This window comes from Falco cherrug, chromosome 12 (assembly GCF_023634085.1).
Source record: "Falco cherrug isolate bFalChe1 chromosome 12, bFalChe1.pri, whole genome shotgun sequence".
NCBI classification, from domain to species: domain Eukaryota; kingdom Metazoa; phylum Chordata; class Aves; order Falconiformes; family Falconidae; genus Falco; species Falco cherrug.
Window position 1 is genome coordinate 28,365,420 of NC_073708.1, and position 23,632 is coordinate 28,389,051.

Below are 23,632 nucleotides of genomic sequence, written 5' to 3' on the forward strand. Positions count from 1 at the left end.
GTTGGCATCTCTACAGATGTGTTGTGCCACCATGTTATATTCATGTTCTTGTCTCTTCTGTGGCTCTTTGTGGCTCTTGGTGTGGTAGTGACTGGGTTTGTATTGCTTTTCTGAAGACTGTGTGCTCATTTGCTCTTGAAGAAAATCCATCTGGCAAGATTGCTCCCAGCTGAATATTGCTTTGCATCTCTTGCAACAGAACCGAAATGCTTGGGTTTTCAGGATGCTGGCATGGGGTTGGGTACTTGGCAGTTCTTGGTTGTTAGCGATGGCAGTGGAATGAGGCTGGGCAGATGCAGCTAACTTCCCCAAGCCACGTATGTATGCCTTCCCTGAGACTGGGTGCTAATACCAGCTTCTTGCCCTGGGATTAACCAAAAGATATGAAGCATAAAATTAGGAATTTATCCTCACTGGTTTTGGCAAAAGCACCTAGCTGGCTTTGCCACATATTGAGGGCAATAAACAAATGTAGGAATCTTCCTTTTCTTTACTTTTCCTGGTATGAACTATTTTATTTAAGTCCAGAACAGATTACCAAACTGATACACAAAGTACATTGTTCATCAGAGGAAGATACTTAAGTGAAGAATTCAAAACAGCATGGATCATGACTGAAGAGAAATTCACGTCAGTGGATAAAAGGATTTTTTTAAAGGGCTTTATAGAGCTGTTTAGGATTTAAAGTCAAGGGTAAGCCAGCATAATTGAGAAGAAAATAAGTATTGACCTCCTGCAGAGCTGCTTTAGATGCATCATGCACACTTAAGGCACTTCCTAAATAATGTCAAATGTCTGATGGCAAGTGCAGGAAATTAGTATAAGGAAAGGCACCTTTTTGTTCGCTGTGAGACTACCTCTTTAAAAAGAAAGCTGTGATATTTTGTAAATTACATTACATGCTTTCTTTGGAAGGTTTTTCTGACAGCTAAACTTTCTCTATAGGCTTCTGAAACACAGTTCTATGCTTAAAATGTGTAATGGTGCAGTGGGTTGGGTTTGACTATGTCACGCTGGTAATAGCAACTTATGAGTGGGGCCTTGGCTTGGAACCTTCAAAGATGTGGCAGGAGGGGCTAACAACCCCTGATCAGTGCAGAAATGTTTGTGGGACAAGCCCAAAGCCCAGAGAGGCTTTTTAACTTCTGTTTGCTGGTTGAAAAAGGCACTGGAGAGGAGTGCAGGAAAACACATGCTTGATTCTCCTCATGCTCTCCACATAGCAGGCTCTTGCATGCTCTTATATGAATTGCGGCACAACTACCTAATCCCCCTAGTCTGTCCTCTTAACAGTGGTAACCTATTGGAGCTTGCACTGTGTGAGCTCTTGTGTCAGGAGGAGTGATTTATAATGCTGTGGTTTATGGTAGCAAAGTGCTGAAGAGCTGAGTTGCAGATTCCACTCTGAGGTTGGTTTTTTTCATGTTTCCGTTGGCTGAAAAAAATTCTTGTTAAGGCATCCCAAGTGTGTGAGTCTTGAAGCTCCATCTCCTGAAACGGAAAAAATAAGTAGTCGTCCCCTTCTGCTGCAGCGCTTGGCAACAGTCACAAGTGGAAATGTCTGATTGCTTTGTCATCCCAGTGGGCAGTACCACACGTCTCAGAACGGTACAGTATTGTACAGCTTCACTTTGCTAGCCTCTTTCACACAGAAAATACTTCAGAAAAGGGTGCAGAATTTAATTCAGTTTAGCAGTTCACATGCTTCATACATTTGAAGGTTAGAAAGGATTATTATGGTCATGTCTCTGGAACAGAGAACCTCACCAAGTAATTTTGCTGTCGGGCCTGTTTGGGTAAGAACAGATGGGAGGGGAGAAAGGAAGTGTAGATGAAGAAGAGGAGACTAGGGAGGGTAGGTGGGAATTGCAAAAGCAAGTGAACGGAGTTGAGATAGAAAGGTGGCAGCAGCTATTTTATGTAAGTGGAAATCTTTTTCATGAACACCAATTGATACATAGGTTTGCAGTCACCAGCAAGACCCCTGAGTTGGTGCATTAGCGGTGTATGCACTGCGCCGGCAATAGTGTTACAGCACAGGCTGACGGAGAAACGTGTTTGCACGTGGGCAGGATCAATGATTCTCAGCAGCTGACAACATTTGATGTGGCTCTATTAATCATGTTAGTCCTGCAGTTTGACCAGTAGCTACTTTTCATCAAGTACACTCAGCTAAGCATTGCATAAATTGTAGCCACTGTGGGAGTTCTGGAATTTGATCGGGGTGATGGTGTCAGCTCTGGCTTGTGTGTATCTGTAAAATTACAAATCAGCTTCGCAGGGTAGCGGCCAGCTATGAATGGACCGCACCCAGCCATGGGGTGCCTGGGCTGTTGAAGCCTGACGCTTTTTAACACAGAACTTGAACTTCGTTTGTGCCAGCACCTTTATGGGTACAGAAAAAAAAATAAATCTGCTAAGGTGCTCACAAATCTGAATAGCAAGGAAACCCCTGAACGTGGAGTATAAAAGGAGCCGTTTGTTTATAGACCTGCCAGTAGCTGTGTTTCAAGCTGGAGATCCAAAGGTCATGTGAAGGCAGCAAGCAGTAGGTGGTGATGGTTGTGCCAAGGTGGTCTGGAGGGACACAAAGTAGCATGGCCACATCTCTGGAGTGGGGGCAGGAATAGCTGTTTTACTTTCACGGTGGTGCTGGTTTTAGGGAGAGTTGGTGTGACTGGGGGCTTTCGTAGAGTAACTGACAGACTTGAAAGGACTCGTTGGTTAACTTTTCCTTTGCTGGCCAAAACTATACCTGCTGTATGTATTTTTCTTGCATTTGTAAATGCTTACGTGCAATTTTTAGGCTGTTTTGCAGTATAAAAATAGACAAGGCTGAACTTGAAGATCATACTTGTATTACTGAGGATGTCAAAGTTACACTTCTGTGACTCGTGTTTTTACTTACTTAAAACCCAATGTTTGTGTGTCCGTGTGTGTCTCCTGTGTGTAAAAGGGAAAACCCCTGCAGCTGCTGTGCAGTCGATGTGCATGTCTCCAACATGCACATCCCTGCCTTCAGTTCAAATATAAACACTCCATTCTGAGACGGTGGAGAAAGAGGAAAAACTCCTACTTAGCAGTCTCTGTCTGCAGGTGGGAAGGCCTGGGATTACTGCAGAAGCCCAGGAGGTCTGCATGAGTACCTTGAACCCCCATGGTTCCTCATGAGCAGTGTGATCAACCACACTGCGCTCTCTGAAATTACTGGTGGTTTTCTTTGAGAGCAAATCAGCACTATTAATATTCACATCTTCCTATGGAGAATTGTGATCATCTATTCTGTACGCTATTTGCATGCTGCTGTTGTCATTTGATAAAAGAAATAATGATAAAACCACATCATGGTTCTTTGCTTTAATATTAAATACTGTGTTGGATGCTATAATAATCTAATCAACATTCAGATTCATTCAGCCATTCCAGTGTAAACATTTTTGGAAATTAAGAGCATCAAAGAGTAGAACTGAGTAAAAATTAGTGATGGCTCTCCCTTGTGTCGTCTCTCGGTTGCATTTTACATGAAGTATACTAATTAAATAAACACTCTTTTGTATAATTCTTAAAATTACTCAGATCTTCAATATGGGTCTGAGCAGGCACCCCAGTGGTTTGCCCAAATGGAGGGACAACCAGTGGGCATTAATTGTTTGACCAGGTGCACATCCCTCCTTTAGTCGCAGCTGGATCTGTAAGTTTAGTTCAGTCGACAGCAGCTTCTGCAGTGGAACCCCCTTGAATATCTGGGAGACACTGAAAACAGCCTTTCTTTGGGTGCTTTTGTAGTGGTAGGGGGAGGTTGCAGGTACCACTTTAGCAGCAACGCTGGCCTGAGCTATCCTTCCTCTTCCCTGGCTATCCCTGGGATGCATCATCCCCTCCATTACGCTGTCTCTGCTACTTGAAACAGGCAGATCTTCACGAAACAGGCAGATCGCAGAAATGATTGAGGCTAGTCTCTCTCCCTGCTCCCCTGGGAGAGGTGGTAGGTCTTTGGTTGTACGTATTTTCCTGGTAACACTCTTGCAGGCATGGCTCAGTCAGTCAGGTACAGAAATGAAGGTATGCGTGCGTGTTCTTACAAAACTGACTTCCTACCAGGGATAGTCACTGAGTATGTGTCGCCAAAGGTGGATCAGCCAGAGATACCATGGCTTTGGTGGCTCTAGTCTACAGCAGTTACCCTGTAACATATTACCTGCTTTTGCACAGGAGGTAACCTGAGCCCCTGTGTGCAGCAAAGCATTGTTTCTTGTGTGATTAATAGACACAAATGCTTCAGGAAGCAAAGCGAGTTTAATATGGTTGTTCTTTTTTCCTTCTGAAAAACTTTTAAAATTCTTGGTATAATTCTCAATCCAGTGAAGTAACGAGCATTTTTGTTCATAGGTAACATTGTTGGCAACCTGGGACACTCCTTTTTCAGCCAGAGCTTCCTTGGAAGCAAAGAACATGGAGGGTTCTTGTACGTTGCAGCTACGTATCAGTCCCTGCAAGACCTGGTGCTCCCAACTCCACCATACTTGTTTGGCATCCTCATTCAGAAATGGGAGACTCCCTGGGCTAAAGTGTTCCCCATCCGGCTGATGCTGAGACTTGGAGCTGAATACAGACGTAAGTAACGTGCATTCTTTTAGCTGTGATTATTTCTGCAGGAGAATATGTTCTGGTTTAGAGCACACACACACGGAGCCCTACATTATTACCTGTCAAAGCCACACAAGCTTAAACGGGCAAGTAAAAATTGTGTTTCCTACCCACATTGCAGCCAGCTAACAGCACAGCAGTACTGAGGTTGTGATATGACCTACAGCATTTTTACAACTGTATTGGTTGATCAGAGAGATTTTTGTAGAGGCAAATCTAGTTCTGAGCAGCAGTCTGTAGTTCACTTAGTGACCTGAAAGAGAGTTATGTGCAGAAGAAGTCCTAACTACACCAGCTAAATCAGACAAGGGAAAGCTTTGAGATGCTAAAATAAAAGAATATTTTCTTTTAGGTTTTGAAGACCACGCTCGTTTTCCAGAGAATAACATTATGCATGTAGGGGCAGTTTGTTGCAAAAATTCTGTTGCAACTAGTAACAAATAGGCTGGAGAGTGTTTCAGCTGAACAAAATCTTAGCAGTTCACATGAAATTAGCAGAAAGTTAGACTAAAATCGCTTTCAAAAGACATTTGGCATCGCTAAAGCAAAGAGATTAGTGGAAGTCTGTCCACCGTGATAGGCCAAAAATTTGGTGTCTTGCTCATCTGCTGTTTTAATTGGCACATCTCATAAATCTGCATTACTATGGAAATTGTCTGCTGCTAATTTTTTTCCAAAAGTCTTCCAGAACTTTTTAACAAAACAAGTTTTAGAATATGCCTCATAGGGATTTGTAAATCTAATCTGTGATGTTTAGGGTGCATTGGGAAATTTTCATAAAATACCTTTGTTACCTGAGAGAAAAAAAGAAAATTTTCAAAATTTGCCTTCTGAGGATGAGGGAGGACATGAGGTTAAACTTATCCAAAGAAACAAGGTGTTAAAAGGTGTGCAAGTTTTCATGTGTCTCCATGAGATTTTTAAGTAGTGCATTTATTCCCATCAACATTTAGAAAAACAAAAATAGATGCTTGTATTTTGGATGTGGCATCTGTTTCTGAGCACAGAAACAAATGTTTTGATATTCACAAACACAAGTACCTGCTCTGAGTATGTTGGGAAGCTGGGGTTTGAATCATTCCTGTAGCTGTGGTCTGGATTTAGGCATATTCACTTGTGCTGTGACAGTTGTGACTGCAGGTCATTTCTTCAGGCCTCTCTTGGAAGGGGCTGCATTTGTGTCCCAGGTTTCCTTGGCTCCATCCTCTTTTCCGGTGGAGTTGTCAGATTTTGGCAATTTGTCCAGTACTGCTGGATGAGCAGCAGATCAGATGCCGGAGTCACTCGGGTTGCTAGATGTTCAGGAAACGTCTGCTGAGCATCTGCCGATCAGCCGTACAGCTCAAGCTCAGGGAATTCAGTGCATCTGGGATGTAGCTGCTGTACGTAGCCAGGGTGGCAGACGGGAAATTCAGCACTTCCTGGTGCCTCGGGGCACCGTGCACGAGCTGGGCGGCTGTATGGGGGTGTGTGGTGTGTAGGAGCTGTGATGCTTTCCAGATATCACATCAGTATGCAGAAGCTGGAGCTTATCAGGAAATCCTGGTGATGTTGTTCAAACCTGCTGAGCATTTTGCAGCCCCTCCTGACTACACTGGGAACTGTCAAGATGTGCGGCATTTTGGGAAATGGGGCAGAGTGTTTGCCTGAGGATAGTGAGGAACCTTCCTTCAAACATGCGTGTAGACAACCTTGGCATTGCACGTTACCGCATGAGTCATGTTTCAAGCACTGTTACAGCTTCTGCTGCAACATAATGTCACGCAGCCAGATCCATACACTACACTTGGAATTGCATCATAGATGTTTTACAAGTACGGCTAAGTCAGCCAAGGAATGCAGATATTTTGCATTGCTGACATACCATAAATGTCCTTCTAATTGTTTTTTTTACATAGTCCTGTAGAGAATCTGCCACATTCTTATGAAATCATGAAAACAGAAAATGAAATAATCTGTATTATCACTTGAATGTCACACTTGAATGTGCAGCCACAGTCAATGAATTTGAAATTAGCAGAATGAAATTAGCAGCCACAGAAGCTAAAGGCTTGTGATGCTATAGCGGAGAGCAGCAGGATGGTCATAAAAAAGGAAGCCATTTCCGAGAAGCAGCCTGAGAAAAACATTTAGAAAAGTTATCCTTGCAATCGGCATCCAGATCACTAGGTTCACTCTTGCAGTGTGGGACTTGAAAGCATTCCACATAATGCTTACCGTTTCTAGTGTGGCGGGCAAGGAGCCATGACACATGTGTAAGGTGCTTATAAAGTTAAACCCGTCTTCCTTTTGGCTTTTCAAACCCTGGTTGTCTTTATAGTCTCTTCTTTCGTGGCTGCTTACAATGCTCAACAGAGAAGATTGCATTTGAGTCTGTTTTTGCAGAAGCTCAGTATGTAAATTTCAATCTGATCTTTTCTGTTTTATTTTATCCTAGTTTATCCATGCCCACTTTTTAGCGTCAGATTTCGTAAGCCTTTGTTTGGAGAGACGGGACACACGATTATGAACCTTCTTGCAGTAAGTGCTGAGACTGCGTATGCATGTTCCATCGGTGTGAATGGATCAGTGTGGGGAGAGCTGTACTCCTGTTGCAGATAGTAGCTGGCAGGCTTAGAAGATGACAAGAGGAAACAGTGGGCATTTGGGTGAATTTGCCTGCTGTTACTGATAATGGATGTCAGCTTCCATCACCACAGGGAATTGTAACAAGGCACCCAAATCAGCGTCCAAAACCTGGCCGCCTGAGAACGTTTGGATCTTGAAACAAGGGTGTTAGTTGCTCTGATTCCTTTCTCAGAAGTGCTAGGTCATCAGTGTGCAGTCACAGCGCTCTGATTATAGAGTGCTTCAACTGAAGCAAAGTTATTAGCTCTTCCTACTTTGCTAATATTTTCAATATAGAAAATTCTCTTTGATGCATGATTTAATTTCACTGCTAGAAAAAGTAATAACTCTAGTAATGTAACAGAACACAGCAAATTTTCTTACATACAGTGATGACATTAAAGACTGGAGGATATTAATTTTGATGTAAGAAAATCGGTGAAATGACTGAAAGTCATAATGATGTTTTCTGATTTGTGTACTTCAATTATGCAGGTTACAAGCTGTGATGTCTCCATCCCTCCCTGCTTTTCAGTCCATCATTACAATTATTTTAATGGGCTAACTAGTAGTCACTCGGATAGTTATGAAACCTACGGTGTTAATGATGATCCTCATGCCTAACTTGAAAAAACTTGTTTTAATTACCAGGACTTCAGAAATTACCAGTACACACTGCCTGTGGTCCAAGGCTTAGTGGTTGATATGGAAGTCAGGAAAACCAGCATCAAAATTCCTAGCAACAGATACAATGAGGTAATGCTTGTAAGAGATACGTTTGTGTACAGTTTCTTTGTGATTGGATGACCTGGGATCTAAAGGGATTTAATTTTATTCGCTACCTCTAGGCAAAACTGCCTCAAAGGCAAATGATAAACGCATGATGCACACATCTTTTAGAAGTGAGTGAGGGTGGCTCCACAGGAAGAATACAATTCAGTTTAGTATTAATTAAACTCTTAAACTGTTTTTCTTCAGGTTTGTTAACTGTTTATGTATGAAGTGTAATACTGGTTTGACTTGAGCCAATAAGGTAACAAACATTACACTGGAGGTAAACCAGGAGGAAAAAAGTGCATTAGTTTTTCTCATCTATGTTGTGTGTGCATACCCAAAGCATTTATTAGTATTTGTTGGATTGCTGCTTATTTTATGTAAAGTTTCTCTCAACATCTAAATTTTATACTTGACTTCCGGTGTGAGAAAATCAGTGAGCGTCTTTAGGTTTTAGTGCTCTTGAGAAAGCCGGGTGAGAAGGTATTTGATCAATAATGAAAGAGAACAGTGGAGACTGATTTTGTGCTCTGTCTGAAGAGGAGGGGTGTAACTTGGTGTTTTGAAACAGATTGGCAGTGGGGGTGAGAGCAAAGCTCCTGGGCAGAATAGTATTTGTAAAACTTCTTGTAATACCAGAGCAGAAATACAGCTTTACCTCAGGAGAGGATTTCCCTGTAAGAAGCATCTGAGTAAAATAACAGTGAGAATAAAGAAATAAATTGAAAAAAATGACAAAGTGAGGTTTAAACAAGATGAAACCGGTGAAGCAAGCAGATAAAGGATCTGTTAAAAGGTGTATTAGTTCTTGATGCAGCTGTGAGAATATGAAAAAGGTCAGTAAAATTTGCATGAATTAAATACGGGTTGGCACACGGGATGCAGTTCAGTAAGCGTTAGCTGGGCCTGGTGTTTGCAAGGGTGTCAGCTCCTCTTCTGTGTTAGACGCTGCACTAAGCTGCTTCGGTTCGCTTTCCAGCGTGAAGCAAGGATACGGCTTTTCAAATGGAGGAAGTGTTATTTATTTAACATTATTGCTTGCCATCCAGTTGAAAGGCTGAATTACTAGAAATTTTTCATGGGTTTAGTTTGAATTAAGATGAATTAAACCACAAGTTTTCTACTTTTTTTCCTCATGTAAAGCAGTATTTAATCAGAAAGAGCAACACTCAGGCTATCTAGAAAGTGAAAAGCTAATTTTAAACCTCATGCACAGAGTAACAAGTAAGTAACAAACACTAGTATATAGTTTTTCTGTTAAATACATACGTTTGTCTTTAAAATAATTTAAATTTTCTACAGCTTACAGTCATACTTAGTTGCTTGTTTAGGCCCTCCACAAAGGTGACTGGCATTTTTTAATCAGTTGCCATGTTACAAAGCACAGGTGCTATGTCCAGTTGTTTCTTGTTATGCTAAAGGCAACTGCTGGGCTCCATAAAGATGGCTGCTGCGGAGCTAAAATCCTGTTTCTGGAGCATGACATGATAAACTAGATAATGAAATACACTGTTGTCTGATGCAAAATCTTAATTAAGTTTCCTCCCCAAACATTACACCTGTGCACATTTGTCAATTGTGAGCATCGGCTAATGTTCCTGACACTATAATTAAGGTTTTATGTTAGACTGAGAGAGATAAATGTGTTGTGTGTAGCATGCATGCTTATCAGCTACAGGAAGCGGAGGGTAGGATTATGAGAGCTATTACGAGATGTCAAATAATTCAGCATTTTCCTTCTCATCAGGGTTTTTACTGGGGGTGGGGTGTGTGCATGTAATTATTTTGTCTTTTTATCTTTTAAGCAAACATATAATTTTTGGGTTTAAAACAAATTTCAGAGATAGATGACACCCTCAGTTTTCTTTTGGATTAAAAATCTCATAGTCTGAGCCTCCGTGAAGGGGAAGAGAAGGAAAGAAGCTGTATGATTTACAGGAGTGTTTTGTCAAGGCATGTAACTGAGTGTATGTTAGATGACAATTGGCAGAACTAAAGTGCAGATACATCACAAACATTTTTGGGTGCTTTTTGGAGGCCTTCTTTGCAAAGAATTAAAATTATTTCTGGATGTCTATGATTCAGATCTTTTTAAAAAAGTTTTCTGATTGGGAACATCGATCCCAATTTCACCAGTTCCTGCAGGTGAAGCACAGAGACACCGTGGCAGAACCAGGGTTAAATGCCACAGGTCTGAGTAGCACCGAGCTGCAGAGGCAGCATTTATGATTTATGGCATAAGCAACTGTATTTGTGTAAACAAGCCAGGTATTTCCTCCCAGTGTTTTTCTAATCCTTTTTTCCTGTGAATTTATTTTTTAAAAAGAGCTAGAGATAATAGCTTTTGCAACGATTTATCTTAATTACATAAAAGGTGGCACTTTAAAGCAGCTAGACAGTCCAAGACCTGAACTCTCTTTTCAAAAGCAGTTTGTGGTTCTGAGTGCTAAAATGTGACCTGAGAAGATGAGCAGTGTTGAGAAGCTCACTCTGTCCAATTAAACTGTTCCAAGAATCACCTATTTATGGTAGTGCTTGACAAACAGGTTAGAAATGGTAAACCTTTTTGTTTGCAGATGATGAAAGCCATGAACAAATCCAACGAGCATGTTCTAGCAGGGGGAGCGTGCTTCAATGAGAAAGCAGACTCACATCTGGTGTGTGTTCAGAACGATGACGGGAATTACCAGACGCAGGCCATCAGCATCCATAATCAGCCGAGGAAGGGTGAGAACATGGGTTCACGAGGAGGACGTTCCCTCCCGGCACTCTGCATGACTTCTGTGCCGTTTGTGTTACCGTTCCAGCGTGTGGCTTTGTGAATTGGTCAGAACTGGGTTTGCCTGCATTTAACCGAGTTTCTGTTAAGACATTCAAGAGAAAATAATTCTGACTGCTGGTGTTCCTAAACAGGCAGCTTTGTGAGTTAGACATGCAACACAAGTAGTTAACATGTTGCTCTGTCTGCCCTTTACCCCTCTGGTGTTTTATTCCCTTTGTAGAATCCATGATCTCAGATGTCAGGTGGCATGCTGTACAGTTTGTGTCCTGTGTACAGTCCACATTGTGCTTCTCTTGGTCGATGGTGCTGTTCTGAATTTGTCTGAGAGTTGTTCTAGCGACTTCATAGATCAAGCAGACGTAAAATAAAGCACGTAACATCTTGCTTCCTTGTAAATATGGTAATACTGCTTGCACAATACAGCTCAGGACCTGCAGTGCTCTGGAGGTCATGGTGCTGTAAGTGACTTAGGCAACATCTCTGCATTAATAATGAGCGCTATTTGGCATTATTGGAGGCTACAGGTGAGGTTGTGGTTGCCTGTGCTTGACCTGTGCTATGGGAAAGGAGGAGGATTTGAGTTAGTATGAGATAAAGGTAAATAGGAATAACCAACAGCAGCAGCATTTTAATAATGCATCTTCAAGAAACTCCTCATGCTCACTTTAATTAGACCTCCTAATTTCCAGGCTTTATTTTTGTTAAAGTAGGCTGAAAGGCTGCAGCAGCGATGTGTTGAGAATTAAAATGTTGTAGTTTTGGGGAAAAATTCTGGCCAAAGACATTTATACAGTTGCCAAATAAGAACAAGCAAGACAGAGGCCAACTTCTGTTTTGCAAGTATCCCCAGTCAGTACTCCAGTGAGTATACTGGCATGGGATATCAGTCAGGACTGATGGTCTTATCCGACTTCTGTTCATTTTACATATGGGACAAGAAGAGGGATTTCCTGCAGGAATTTCATGATGCTTAGTGGTCATTTAAGAGGATTTTACTGTAAATAGGTGGCTTTGAGCCGTGGCCTTGCCAGTGGGTTGGTGATAGTGTGCTCCATAAACAGCTCGCTCACAATCTTCGCCAGCTGTGTGGGAACATTTAGAAGTTAATTATGTACATGGTTACCCTAAATTAGTAGTCCTGAAACTTAGAGGTGTATATGGGGAGAGTGAGAGTGAGCATTCGTTAAGGCTGACAAAACCTTTGTCCAGTTTAGAAAACGACTGGGTGATTTGCCCTTCCATACCCAAGGCGGTGATGTGCATTAAAGTCACCATAATTCTAAGCAGCATTTGTCCTGATTTAGATTAATCGCCTCTCTGGGTGACAGAGCTGTGATACCTGATTCCTGTGTAAGGTGTCGTTCTGATGAAAACCTCACTAAATCACCCCTGTTGTTGTTGTTGTTGCAGTGACTGGTGCCAGCTTCTTTGTGTTCAGTGGAGCTTTAAAATCCTCTTCAGGCTACCTTGCCAAATCCAGTATAGTAGAAGGTAAGAACTGAACTGCTTGCTTAAAACGCACCGCTTCCCTCTCCAGACAGCTCACCTCCGTGCTTATCAGGGCTCTGCGTTACACTTCGGGCATTTGAGTCATGCTGCTGCTTCAGTGTTACCCTATTTTTTAGCCACACACACACACACACACACACCCCCCCCCGTTTCCTTTAATGAGGAGGAACTTGCACAGATGCTGTAGAACAGGGACACAAGAAAATGAGGGTAAGATATGAAATACCTGGCTCGTGAGCCTGCTGTCTGTTTACTGGCTTGGGTTGAATGAGGAAAATGTGAGCCTAAGAAATATGGAATGGGTAATCCACTGACCAGGAGAGGAAACCCTGCTCAATTTCCTCTGTTCCCAAATAGCTCTGCATTATGCAAGATTATGGATGTGCATTGTTTATATGCTTGTATGTGGGCAGATGAGAACATGGCAAGTCGAGATTGTTGAGCTGGTACCTCTCTGATTTGGTTTGTTCTTCTTTTACCAGTTGTCATATCACAGAAATACATGCCGGCTGGAAGGCTGTGATGGCTTGTTAGCTCAGCTGCAGAACTCTGTAGTCCAACCTCACCGCAGAAGTGGCGGTGCAGACAGTACTGTTTTAAGTGTGCTCCTTGCATTTTGTGAGCGACGTACGCAAGAAGCCCACGCGTGCAGTCAGTTAGCACAGCTCCGCTGACAAGCAGGAACTCCTTAAGCTGCGCCAGCTTGAGAGCTTGCAGCTCTGTGCGCGTGCAGTCCGTGGGTGAGCGAGGGGTCACCCTGGGCTGAAAAGCAGCTGCCTCACTGTAAGTCTGTATGTGTGGGGCATTATACCATTTTCTGTGTCTAAAGTGGTGGTTTAGTCTAAGACAGAGGTACAGGTGGATTCAGGCCAGGCATCTGTACATTGGGGCTGTGCGTCATTCCGCAGTAATTCAGGCTGATGGAATTTAAACCCTGTACCTTTCGCCCCTGTCAGGCAAGCACTGACTTCCCAAAAACTGTCACCACTGGAGCGCTGCTTGCAGTGCCAACAGCGGTGATAGCTGAATGGAGGAGGGGCACGCAGGGCTTCTGCGGGTTGCCTAGAGCAGGTGTCAAGTTCTGAGGCAAACCGATGTGGCCACTGCTACAGCTGACTTCACCTGGCAGATGGACTTCACGTCACCCTTGTGCTTTCCCTTGTCACACTGCTCATCAGTGCTGCGTTTTAGGAATCCTGAGAGTTCAGAAATGGTCTTAGGTAGTGTTGCTCCCCTAGACACTTAAAAATAGCTGTTTAACCTTTCTGTTGCAAGAGGAAGGCTGTTGATTTCTTTTTCTATATAGGCTCTGTTCACTATTGCTTATCTTGGCCTACGAGGATTTCTTGTTTCCCCAGATGGAGTAATGGTCCAGATAACTGCTGAGAACATGGACTCGTTGAGGCAGGCCTTGAGAGAGATGAAAGACTTCACCATCACTTGTGGCAAAGTAGATGCTGAAGATCCTCAGGAACATGTTCATATTCAGTGGGTAGAAGATGATAAAAACTTTAGTAAGGGGTAAGTAGCAGAGCAATCACTTGACACTGAATGGTGACGGTTTGACTGTTTTTGTCAAAAATTTTAATTGATCTTGTAAGGTGCACCAGTCTTCAAATCAATAGGAATCACAAGTCTGTGCCTCTCTTTTGAGTGATAAGATGAAATTAAATGTAATGAAAATGGAATTCAGATACCAGAGCTTTGGGGCATCAATTTAGGAAGTTGTCAACGCTATGGATTTTTTGACATTGTGAATATGCAGTTATTGGAAACCACTGATCTGTCTCCAACACTCAGTGCTGAACCCTGCATATTGTGGCTACTTTGCTCTCTTGGTGTTTAGTTTGCATTAAGTAGTGCTGGAAATAAAATTGCTGAACATCGAGAGTATATTTGGACTCTTGATAGTTAAGCCAAAAGAAAGGTGTATATGGCAGCTTAAGTATTTATGGCAGTAAATCACTGTTGTGATAGGTAAAACATTTAAGGACTCAGCATGTAGAAAGGAGGATGTTTCTGTAGTTTCAGGCTTTCCAGGTCAGTCTTAGGTTCTGTAATTGAGTTCTGGGCTGTGTTTAGCAGTGTTTCAGGTACTGCTGGCCTACACTAAGGTTACCAATGAATAAAAATCCTATCTGGATAAACACCTCCTTGCTATGTTAGCACCTTACGAGATGTCAGCTCTGGTGCGAAGCTTTGTTGAAAACCTTCAGGAAGGTCCTTCCTGCACCTGGTTTGTGCCTGTTGACCAGGACAGGTGCCAGCGGTAGGGACAGCAGGGACGGTGCTGCCTCTCGGCTCTTCCACCCTGCTCAGCCTTGTAGGCCCATTCCAGAAAGGCCGCTCTCTAGGAAGCTCCAGGCCCAGCACTTGTCACCACACTTGGCAGCTGCATTCGACATCACCGGTTCCTTGGGCCACTTCTGGTCTGTGCCCCACGAAGCTGATGGGGTCCGTCGCTGTGTAGTCGCAGTTCAACTTGCAGAACGCTCGGTTATGAACAAACCTGCAGCAAGGCAGCTGGAGCGCTGAGGTGCAGTTCTCTCTGCAGCGGTCTCTGTTCATTCTTCTGCTAAGCTGGAACTTACCCCTCTCCCTCCCTTTGACAGTGTTGTAAGCCCTATTGATGGCAAATCGATGGAGTCTATAACAAGTGTGAAGATATTTCATGGCTCAGAGTACAAGGCAAACGGAAAGGTCATTCGGTGGACAGAGGTAAGTCAGCCAAATTATGCTGCACGTAAACCAGCACTTGGTGTTTTGGGATTGTAACTACAGCCTCGTCTTCCGTCGACCTGCTCTCCCTGCTCACCAAAATTAAAGCAGCAAATTCTCCAGAACAAACCTCTATTACCTTTCCTACTGGCAAGGAAAGGTTGGGTATGGTGTGTGCAGAATAAAACACCCCACCACTGATGGGCAGCTCTGGCCCCTACCACGACCAGCCTCTACAGCCTGCTCTGCATCAGCCACCTCTCTCACACACGGTTATTGGAAATACACTTGCTGCACTACCCCAGGGAACAGCTGGTTTCATCTGCATTTGTGTTAAACGCAGACAAATCCTAATAGTTACTTACTTTTAATGTTATTTTGAGCCACCTTTTCTAAAATGTCGTAAGTCAAAATGAAAGTGCTGTGGCATAAGTCACTCGCAGAAACTGCTTGCGTAGCTGCTGTTACCTGTGACTCTGCCAGCACGCAAAGGCATTAATATTAGGAAGATTTCTTCGTTTCACTTAGCCTGCCCAGGAGGAACCAGTTACTCGCTCTGCAGCTTGCCGCCTTCCCCTTCTTCCCCAGGTCAGCTGGCCTCAAGGGAGGCAAGTTCAGTGAGAACAGTACAAATCTTCAGGGATGGCTCCTACTAAAAATGTGAATTTTCTGAAATTAACATCTGTTTTCAAAGCAGGATTTTATTAAAAACTGTGTGCAATACATAGTGAACTTCCATAATGAGGCTTTTGACCAGAACTGAAAGGTTTTTGAGAACACGACTATTTAAATCTTTCCTTTGAAGCTGTTTCCCCCCCACCCCGCAAGGTGGCTTGTCTTCAGGGGCTGTTGCTAGTCTTCCCTGAGCAGCTCGTCTTTAAATCTTCATTTGTAAGAGGCGTTTAAACGGCATCTCGGTAACCGTGCCGTCTAGAAACGCCCAGTGTTACACCTTGCGTTAACTCTTTCCTTCAGGTGTTTTTCCTGGAAAACGATGAGCAACACAGTGGTCTGAGTGACCCAGCCGACCACAGCCGCCTGACTGAAAACGTGGCGAAGGCTTTCTGTTTGGCGCTCTGTCCTCACCTTAAATTGCTGAAAGAAGATGGAATGACTAAGCTTGGGCTGCGTGTTACACTCGACTCGGATCAAGTGAGTCTTGCATAGCTTTGGTTTCACTGCGGGGTGGGGCCCTTGCTCGTTCCCAGTAGAGGGAACGCAATGCTTCAGGCATTCTCTCGGTTAAAGAGGTACCGATACCAGGTGGTGCTGGCTGCTGTGCGCTGCTCCGGGCCATCTGTTAGGAGTGGGCAGCTTGTGCCTCGCCTGCATTAACACCAGGCTTGACCCCCACGTGCCGCTGCCAGCACCTGCTCTGTAGTCAGTGCGCAGCCCGGGGAGTTGCTGGCCTGCCACGCGCTCAGAGAAGGCACGAAATTGGCCTTTTCACCAGACATCAAAAGGCCGGAGCATGTTCAATGTATTCTTGGGTTAGCATAAAACACTGTTCGCAAGCGTGGCTGTTCTTAAAAGATCCCACTGAATCCAAGGCAGAAACAGATGGAAGGGCCCCTCGAGAGCGCTCTACGGCAAAAGCGACAAGCAGAGATAAGGGTCTCCGGGCAAGACAGCTGGCCTTGCCCTGGAGTGGACGTGTTCTTAGTACCAACCAGCTTTTAAATACCGCGTGACTTAATCTGATAACGCAGGGTGCGGTTCCTGCTGATCCAAATGATCTGCTTTGACAAAGCAGTAGAAAAAACGAGGCTAATTTTATCTAGGCAGCCCCCAGGAACATAAGAGAACAAAAACAAGCAGAAAAGCTGCTTTAGTGCCTGCTACATCTTGTTCAAGCGCCTGGCTTCCCCAGGCAGAGGCCACGGCCCCCCCTGCCGCTCATCCCCCTGCGCCTTCCCTTACTGCCCGCTGACTCGCAGCCTCGTGTCCTGTTCTCTGTAAAACCCGCTCTTACTTTGTATTTTTTAGGTTGGTTATCAAGCTGGGAGCAACGGACAGCCACTGCCCTCTCAATACATGAATGACCTGGACAGTGCCTTAGTTCCAGTGATTCATGGAGGGGCGTGTCAGTTGAGCGAGGGGCCAGTCATAATGGAGCTCATCTTTTATATTCTGGAAAACATCTCATAAGAGGACTTCATTTTCTGTTCAGACCTGTTCCAGCAGCAGTTGTATCTGAATCATTTGCACTTTAAAACTGGAAAATTAAGCTTTTGTTAACACTATTGGGGGTGGGGGGGCGGAGGGAGGGACAGTGGTTCCATAATTCTAAATCTTCTATGCATTGTCAACAAACGGAGGATCAGGGCAGCTTCTATATTACAACATGGCTATGCTATCCTTGCAGCTAATACACTTCTGTTATTGTTTAGAAAAATGCTCATGTTTAAAGACTTACGGTCATGTACTCTAAATGCTCAAACGGGTGCAAAGATCACTGGGGCGTAAATAAAAAGTGAAACTCCAATCTCGTACTGTTTGTAGATGGACATGTAAGAAACAACACTCGAGCCCTCCATGCTGACCTCATCATAATGCCGTTTGTGGTTATTCTGTAGACATTAAAAAGTAACGTTTACATTATTTTAACCAGATTATTGGCTGAAATATGTTTGGAGTGTAGCCCTTGAGAGAGATGGAAAGATTACCTAGCCATAACCTACATTTGTATATGTGTCCGAATGAGCGGAAGGGCAGGCAGCTCTGCAAGCGGTATTATGTAAACTGCAGTTGTGTGTGTGTGTAATAGGCTAGAGTTTACTTTTTTCCTGTATTTACTATAAAAACCCATCACCTCGGCAGATTTCTATAATCTAGAACAACTCTGCTATTCTGTACTTTGTTTACAAATCTGTCTGAAGCAGAAGAAATATTAGCCCTAAAGTGCAGTTATATCTCATTCCTCCTCCCCAGTAGGTCCTGCTTTTTAAAGACAAGTAACACCCGGGGCAGCTTTAAGTCTCCTCCTTGCTGTACGCTGTAGTGTACCGCTCGTGTCACGTAATACAAGACGGCTTGCACTTCATCTTAGCAGCACCATGTAAAAGCTTACCTGTGGTAACAGTATAGAGTGGCTCTTTTTGCATGTTCTGCTGAAAAAGGCTTTCTGGTCAGCTCTGAACACTTGCACCCGGCCCCGTGCTCTTGGTCTCACCTGAGAGGGCTTTGGTAAGGAAAGCAGCTGCTCATGGCTGCCGCGCCGCTGAGAAGCTGGAAGTGAGACTCGGCCAGAGGAAATGTGGTTCCACGTTCTTATTGTCTCCGTGGAAAGCTGCTAACCAGTGGGAAGAGCTGAAAGCAGGAGAGGGAGTTTGGTTTGTTTAGCCATGGCCGCGCAAAGCAGCTCGTTCGAGTCCCTCGCAGGAAGAGGGGCAAAGGTTTCTCCTCCTGTCTACGCAGAAAATTAACCTGGGAAGAGAGGTACTAACTGGAAGTGAACACAGTGTCTCAGGTGTTACATCGTCCCTACGTGCAGTCAGTTCTGGTGGATGCAGCGGGAATTATTTTGGCTTTGCCGTAACGCGGGCATCCTCTCAGATACAAAGGGAAGTGCACAGCTCCTCTGAGCCTGATGCTATATTTTTTAAATAAATATATACAGCATTAGCTGGGCAAAGGAAAAGGTAACTGTCCACGTAGCAAAGTATCTTATGGAAAGACAGCACAGTATATGTACAGAGTGCACTTGTGAATAAATGGCTAGTGCTTTTTTTTTTTTTTAAAAAAAAAGCATCCCAAATGGCAAATTACAGCCGTCCCCACCCAAGCCCACCCTTGCAGAAGGCAGGCCTGAGCACTGGGGTCCAACCTGGCAGTACAAGCTGGCCGGCGCGAGGTAGCACACCCCTGCGCTTCACCGGTAAGTGTCACAGCAAAGTGAAACCTTACCTCTGGCCTTTGGGAACGGGGGCTGGCTTAATGTTTCGTGCTGGGCAACGCTGTTGCACACGCACTAACCTTCCTACGTAGGGGCGCAGCGGAGCAGGACGAAGGCTACTGTCAGATTCCCCTCTGCACGCTGCTTTCGCACACGTTGGGTCACAGCACAGCACTACGTGGTGTAGGCAAGATTGGGTATCTGGAAGAGTGTTCCATAAACTAATAATCTTCCTTCTAGCGCCTGCACTCCAGCTTGGCCACAGCAGCGGCTTTCCAGTTACTTTAGTTGCATTGTTATGCTTAATAATGCAGTAAAAAGAGGTGAAAAATCTTTACCTTCTCTTCCTTTGCCCCAAAAGTCTTTTAGGTTTGGATTATGTTTGTGCAAAACACTATCAACTGGTGACTGACATGTTTGCTTCAACCATAGCCTTTTAAATGACCTTAATTACCATGTTGTTAAGAAATGAGTACTTGTTTTAGAAAAAAAATTGTACTTTTAAAATTCAGTTAGTTAACACTGCAAAAAACTGCATATTATATTTTTATTTTCGACATGTAGTTTTGTATATTAAATTTATTGAAATTAAAAACTAAACACTGTATTGTCTTCATCTGCTCAGGAAGACAGAGGCAGCGCTGCCTTTCTTGTCTGGACTCTGTCTCTGAACTTGCCCTCCCTACGCAGCTGGTGCAGGTGCGCTCCGACTCCCCCGCGCCGGCACGTCCCCTCCCGTGAGATCAGCCGTCGCTGGTAGCTCGCAGAGATGTGAAAACACAAACATATTTGGTACCTTTTTTTTGTATGATGCTGATCAAAAGCGTTCCTGAAAATAGTCATCACCCAGTTTTCTACATGACAGAGTGGCCGTTTTCCCCATAACCTGGAACAACTGTAAAAGCCTATTTTTGTAAAAATACAAGGAACTTTCAGGAAGCAGCAGTCTAGTGTACTTTTTTCCCCTCCTTTTTTTAATTAAAAAAAAAAAAAGAAAAAGGATGAAGGCACAGTACCTGGGCTGTACTGAACGGGCAGTGCAGCAAGCATGGCAGACAACTGGTAGCCAGAACAAAAACGTAGATCTGTAAACACCTGCTGCTAACAAGTTTTGCATTCTTTTCTTCTTAAAGGCAACACCCCGTTGAAACTTCATGTTGCAATGGCATGTGCAGAGGAGGGCCAGGCTGCGGCCCCAGTTCTCTCTCCTCTATTTGAAAAAACAAAAAAACCTGCCCCAAACAGGCCTCGGTAAGAGGGAACAGAAAAAGCAGGAGCCGACTGTTCGCTGTACCACGGTGGCTGCTGGTACGCTTGCAAAAATGAATCCTAGTGAAGGTCTTACCTGTGACTTGACAGAAAAGTTTTTGCAGTGCCTCGGGGAATTGTTAAAGGGCTAAACTTTTCGCACACCACTATGCATAGTTAGTGCCACATTCATCCCGGCGCCACGTCGGTAGTCCCGCATTAAGGCAGTACTGTTTTGTGTAGACTAGTAACAATCCCCTGCAGCAGCACATTTCCAGAGCCTTACATTTGCCTTGACGTTATTAATAAGCACTATGGCTGTGATCAAAATAGACGTTAGGTTCAGTAGTGCATTCGTTTAGCATCTTTGGTGCTTGCCGCTAGCAGCATCTTCCTACGTACGTTCACCCCACACCTTTTAACATTCCAATGGATCTGCGGGGGGGGAAAAACAAAGAAAAAACAACAGAATTACTTGATGCAGTACTTCACAGATGGCCTCTTTGTACGTAAAATGCCGACATGAATTTTCTGGATAGTCAATTAGAAAAATCAATGAAGCAAAATTATTAAGCTCTAGTGGTTGAAAACACTTGGGTGTCCAGTGACGGCCTAGGGCCAAGCTGTTATCTCAGATACGGCCACCAAACGTGCCCCTCACAGCCCCAGTGTGAAGCTCACGGGCAGCTCACTGACCTCTCTGGCTGTGAGGAAGAAGCCACTCGACAAAACAATCCCTGTGGTGCCACAAGTACTGAAACAAGACCTCTCCGCCTGTAAAACCTCACACAATCTGGCAGCGAAGGTGTGGCACACAGGTGCTGCTGCTGGGGAGCTGGTGTTAGCTTAACCGCCATTTATAAACGCAAAGCAAAACGCTGTGCTAGGAGGAGGGAGCGCAGAGACTCCCGAGCTGAAGCAGAGGAAGATGGGTGACCTGTTGGAAAGTCTGTATTTATACATCATCTGTTTGCCATGAGGAAAGGCGAGGTCTGGTCCGTGCTGGTACAGCAAGGTCGGGGTCCAAGAGAGGGCTCTCTGTGCTCTTGCGCTGCAAGAGGCCCCGGCTCAGCAGGGACCACGGCGGTCACACCTGGCCAGTAATGTCCCAGGACCGCAGGCCGCCTGCACGCTGTGGCAGGAGCGAGGACCAAAGTTTCAGGATGCCTGTGACTGCATCCAGCTAAACTGAATTTCTTTCAAACACGAGACACACACATCAAAGTAGGCTGGACTGGAGATGCCCCAGGCAGATGACTGCTGGCACTTATCTTTCAGTAATTTTATGTAGAAAATCCCCTTTTCAAAAGACACCAGGATTGCTGGTGGTTTTTTAAGACGGGAGAATTTGTGGTACCTAAAAAGCAGAGTGTAAGAAAGGAAGACAAGCTCCAAACCCAAGCAGTTTCCGTAGCGGCTGGCAACAAGAGGAAGCCTGCCTCTTCTTCACCCTTCTAGTGCAGAGCCACTGCGGCAGCACACAGCTCCTCTTCCGCACTCGATGCGAGCACAGCGGGCACCTGGCACACTTCTCCAGGTAGCCTGTATTCAGCTGTACAGTTTCTCCCTGCTCAAGTACCAGAAGAAAGCCTACCTCCAATGGTTTCCCTTTCAGATAAAGTCAAGCAGACTCTCCTGGGACAAACGAATGCCCTTCTCTAGCTTCTGGTAGGGGAAGAAGGGTCCTCGCTAACTCTGAAAGGGTTTTGCTAACAATAAGGGTGGACAGAAGGCACCCTTCCTCCTAGAAAGGACTCATCAATCTCATTTTCTAAATATTACCCTAAGCGAAGGTGATGCTATAAGCTCTCCCCGTATTTCAAGTGACTGTGAAATAGCATTTTTGGTACACAAACTAATCGGAGCCTGTAACCTCATTTCTGAAATTATGTCAGCTCGCCACTACAAATACAAAGATAATACAAATATTAAAGCCAGAGCTGTGTAATTAGGTCAATGTCAACCAAAGACATCATTCCAGCAGAGTTTATCTGTAGCCCTGTCAAGTTCTGCCAGACCAGCTTTAGACACAGCGTTCATACCTCAGATAGAGCTAATGTTCAAGGACCAGCCAGTTTTCTGTAATTGTTTGAAGATCTTGACCGCTGAGGGGCTCCCTGAGTCTCACTTTTACCTCCAGTTTCCCTCCAGTGGGCTTTCTGCCATCAAAAATCTGAAAGAACCACAAAAAGAAGAGCAATTAGTGCACATACACATGATAATGTCAAAGTAGAAGATCTGGAACACGGATGGACTCCACAGGAAGCTCAGAGGACACTAAGGGCTGCGATGTCCCGAGCAGGTCTGTGATGCAGCCCCAGGGATTGTCTTTTCTTTTAAAGGTTCCACTTAGGTATCTCCTACTGGATCTTACAGCACCTCCCTATCCACTCTGGCAGTCTTCACTTAAACCTTTGATCTGTTAGCTACCAACGCAAATATTTTTGAGCATCACCTGAATTTCTGGTTCTGACAAAGAAAACTAGCTTGAGACAGAAAATTTGCAGAAGACAGTCTCCAGGAAGTTCCCAGTACCACAAAGGCCACAGCTAAGAGAAGCTTCAAGAGATGACAAAACAAAGAACAGCCCGTTCCTTATCAAACTTGCCCAGTACAAAACAGTCAGCTGTATACAAGCACATTTATGCAACGTGAGTCTTCATTTTCCCTTTCAAGTCAAAGGCTTAGTACTAACTACAACACACCTCACCCAGAAAACATACCTCGATGATCTCTCTGACTTCACATTCTGATTCCAGCTTGTCCAGTTTCAAGTGTGCTGTCCCCACTTGCTTGTCACTCCTGAAGAAGGACCTGTTTCAAAGAAACCTTCCTTAACTGAACGGGTAAGGTTTTTCAGAACATTAAAAGAGAAAGCAAGCTAAGAGCTCACCACTATTTGCACCATCGCCACATCCAGGAGGGCGAGTCAAGACATGCTGCTAGAACCCTCCAAACCAGGGTGCGAGAGGCAAACCCTTAGTCAACTAGACCACAAGGACAAGATACAGAAGTACCCAGTTTTGTAATTATTCTCTTGAAACCAAATATAAAGATGAGGACAGTAGTGAAGAAAAACAATCCACTAAACTAGCACTTGGAATGGCAACAGCTTTTGTCCCTGGAAAGGGTGACAAGGAAAAGTGGCTTAACAGCCAGGACAGGCAGCAATCTTCCGCAGCAGGCTGGAAAACTTCCTAAGGAAATCGCATCTCTCATAAAAACAAACATTTCACAGGCACATGCTGGCTTTGGAAAACTACTTATTAGGAAAAAGTCACATGAATCATTCTGCCTCATTTTGGTAAATCAAAACAATTTCAACAAGTAAGAACAGTTCGTTTCAGCTGTTGTTTTGATTCACCTTCATACTGGTAGTTTTAACAGTCAAGAACAATCGTTTTAGAATTTCTAGTCTGCTGAAATCAAACACAGAGCATTTCTATCCTGCA

The 23,632-nt window shown here is 44.2% G+C and overlaps 2 protein-coding genes across 8 annotated transcripts in view; one reads left to right on the forward strand and one right to left on the reverse strand.

Annotated features, from left to right (window-relative positions):
• Window positions 1–19,931, forward strand: part of ZFYVE9 (zinc finger FYVE-type containing 9) — a 63,896-nt gene extending 43,965 nt beyond the window's left edge. For 2 of the 3 annotated variants that reach the window (XM_005440361.4, XM_055724636.1), the window contains exons 11-19: window positions 4,390–4,614; window positions 7,085–7,167; window positions 7,906–8,010; window positions 10,605–10,755; window positions 12,221–12,301; window positions 13,678–13,840; window positions 14,932–15,037; window positions 16,013–16,189; window positions 17,024–19,931. In XM_005440361.4, the coding sequence (XP_005440418.1) occupies window positions 4,390–4,614; window positions 7,085–7,167; window positions 7,906–8,010; window positions 10,605–10,755; window positions 12,221–12,301; window positions 13,678–13,840; window positions 14,932–15,037; window positions 16,013–16,189; window positions 17,024–17,185 (1,253 nt within the window). In that variant the 3' untranslated portion in view covers window positions 17,186–19,931. Of the gene's footprint in view, window positions 1–4,389; window positions 4,615–7,084; window positions 7,168–7,905; window positions 8,011–10,604; window positions 10,756–12,220; window positions 12,302–13,677; window positions 13,841–14,931; window positions 15,038–16,012 lie in introns of all 3 variants that reach the window. The other variant, XM_055724637.1, reaches the window with a different exon arrangement.
• The window catches only part of CC2D1B (coiled-coil and C2 domain containing 1B), a 34,100-nt gene continuing 29,933 nt past the window's right edge, over window positions 19,466–23,632 (reverse strand). For 4 of the 5 annotated variants that reach the window (XM_005440363.4, XM_014280897.3, XM_027807035.2 and 1 more), the window contains 3 exons: window positions 22,904–22,994; window positions 22,223–22,353; window positions 19,466–20,615 (listed from right to left, as the gene is read on the reverse strand). In XM_005440363.4, coding sequence (XP_005440420.2) covers window positions 22,234–22,353; window positions 22,904–22,994 — 211 coding nt within the window. In that variant the 3' untranslated portion in view covers window positions 19,466–20,615; window positions 22,223–22,233. Of the gene's footprint in view, window positions 20,616–22,222; window positions 22,354–22,903; window positions 22,995–23,632 lie in introns of those variants that run through there. The other variant, XR_003560501.2, reaches the window with a different exon arrangement.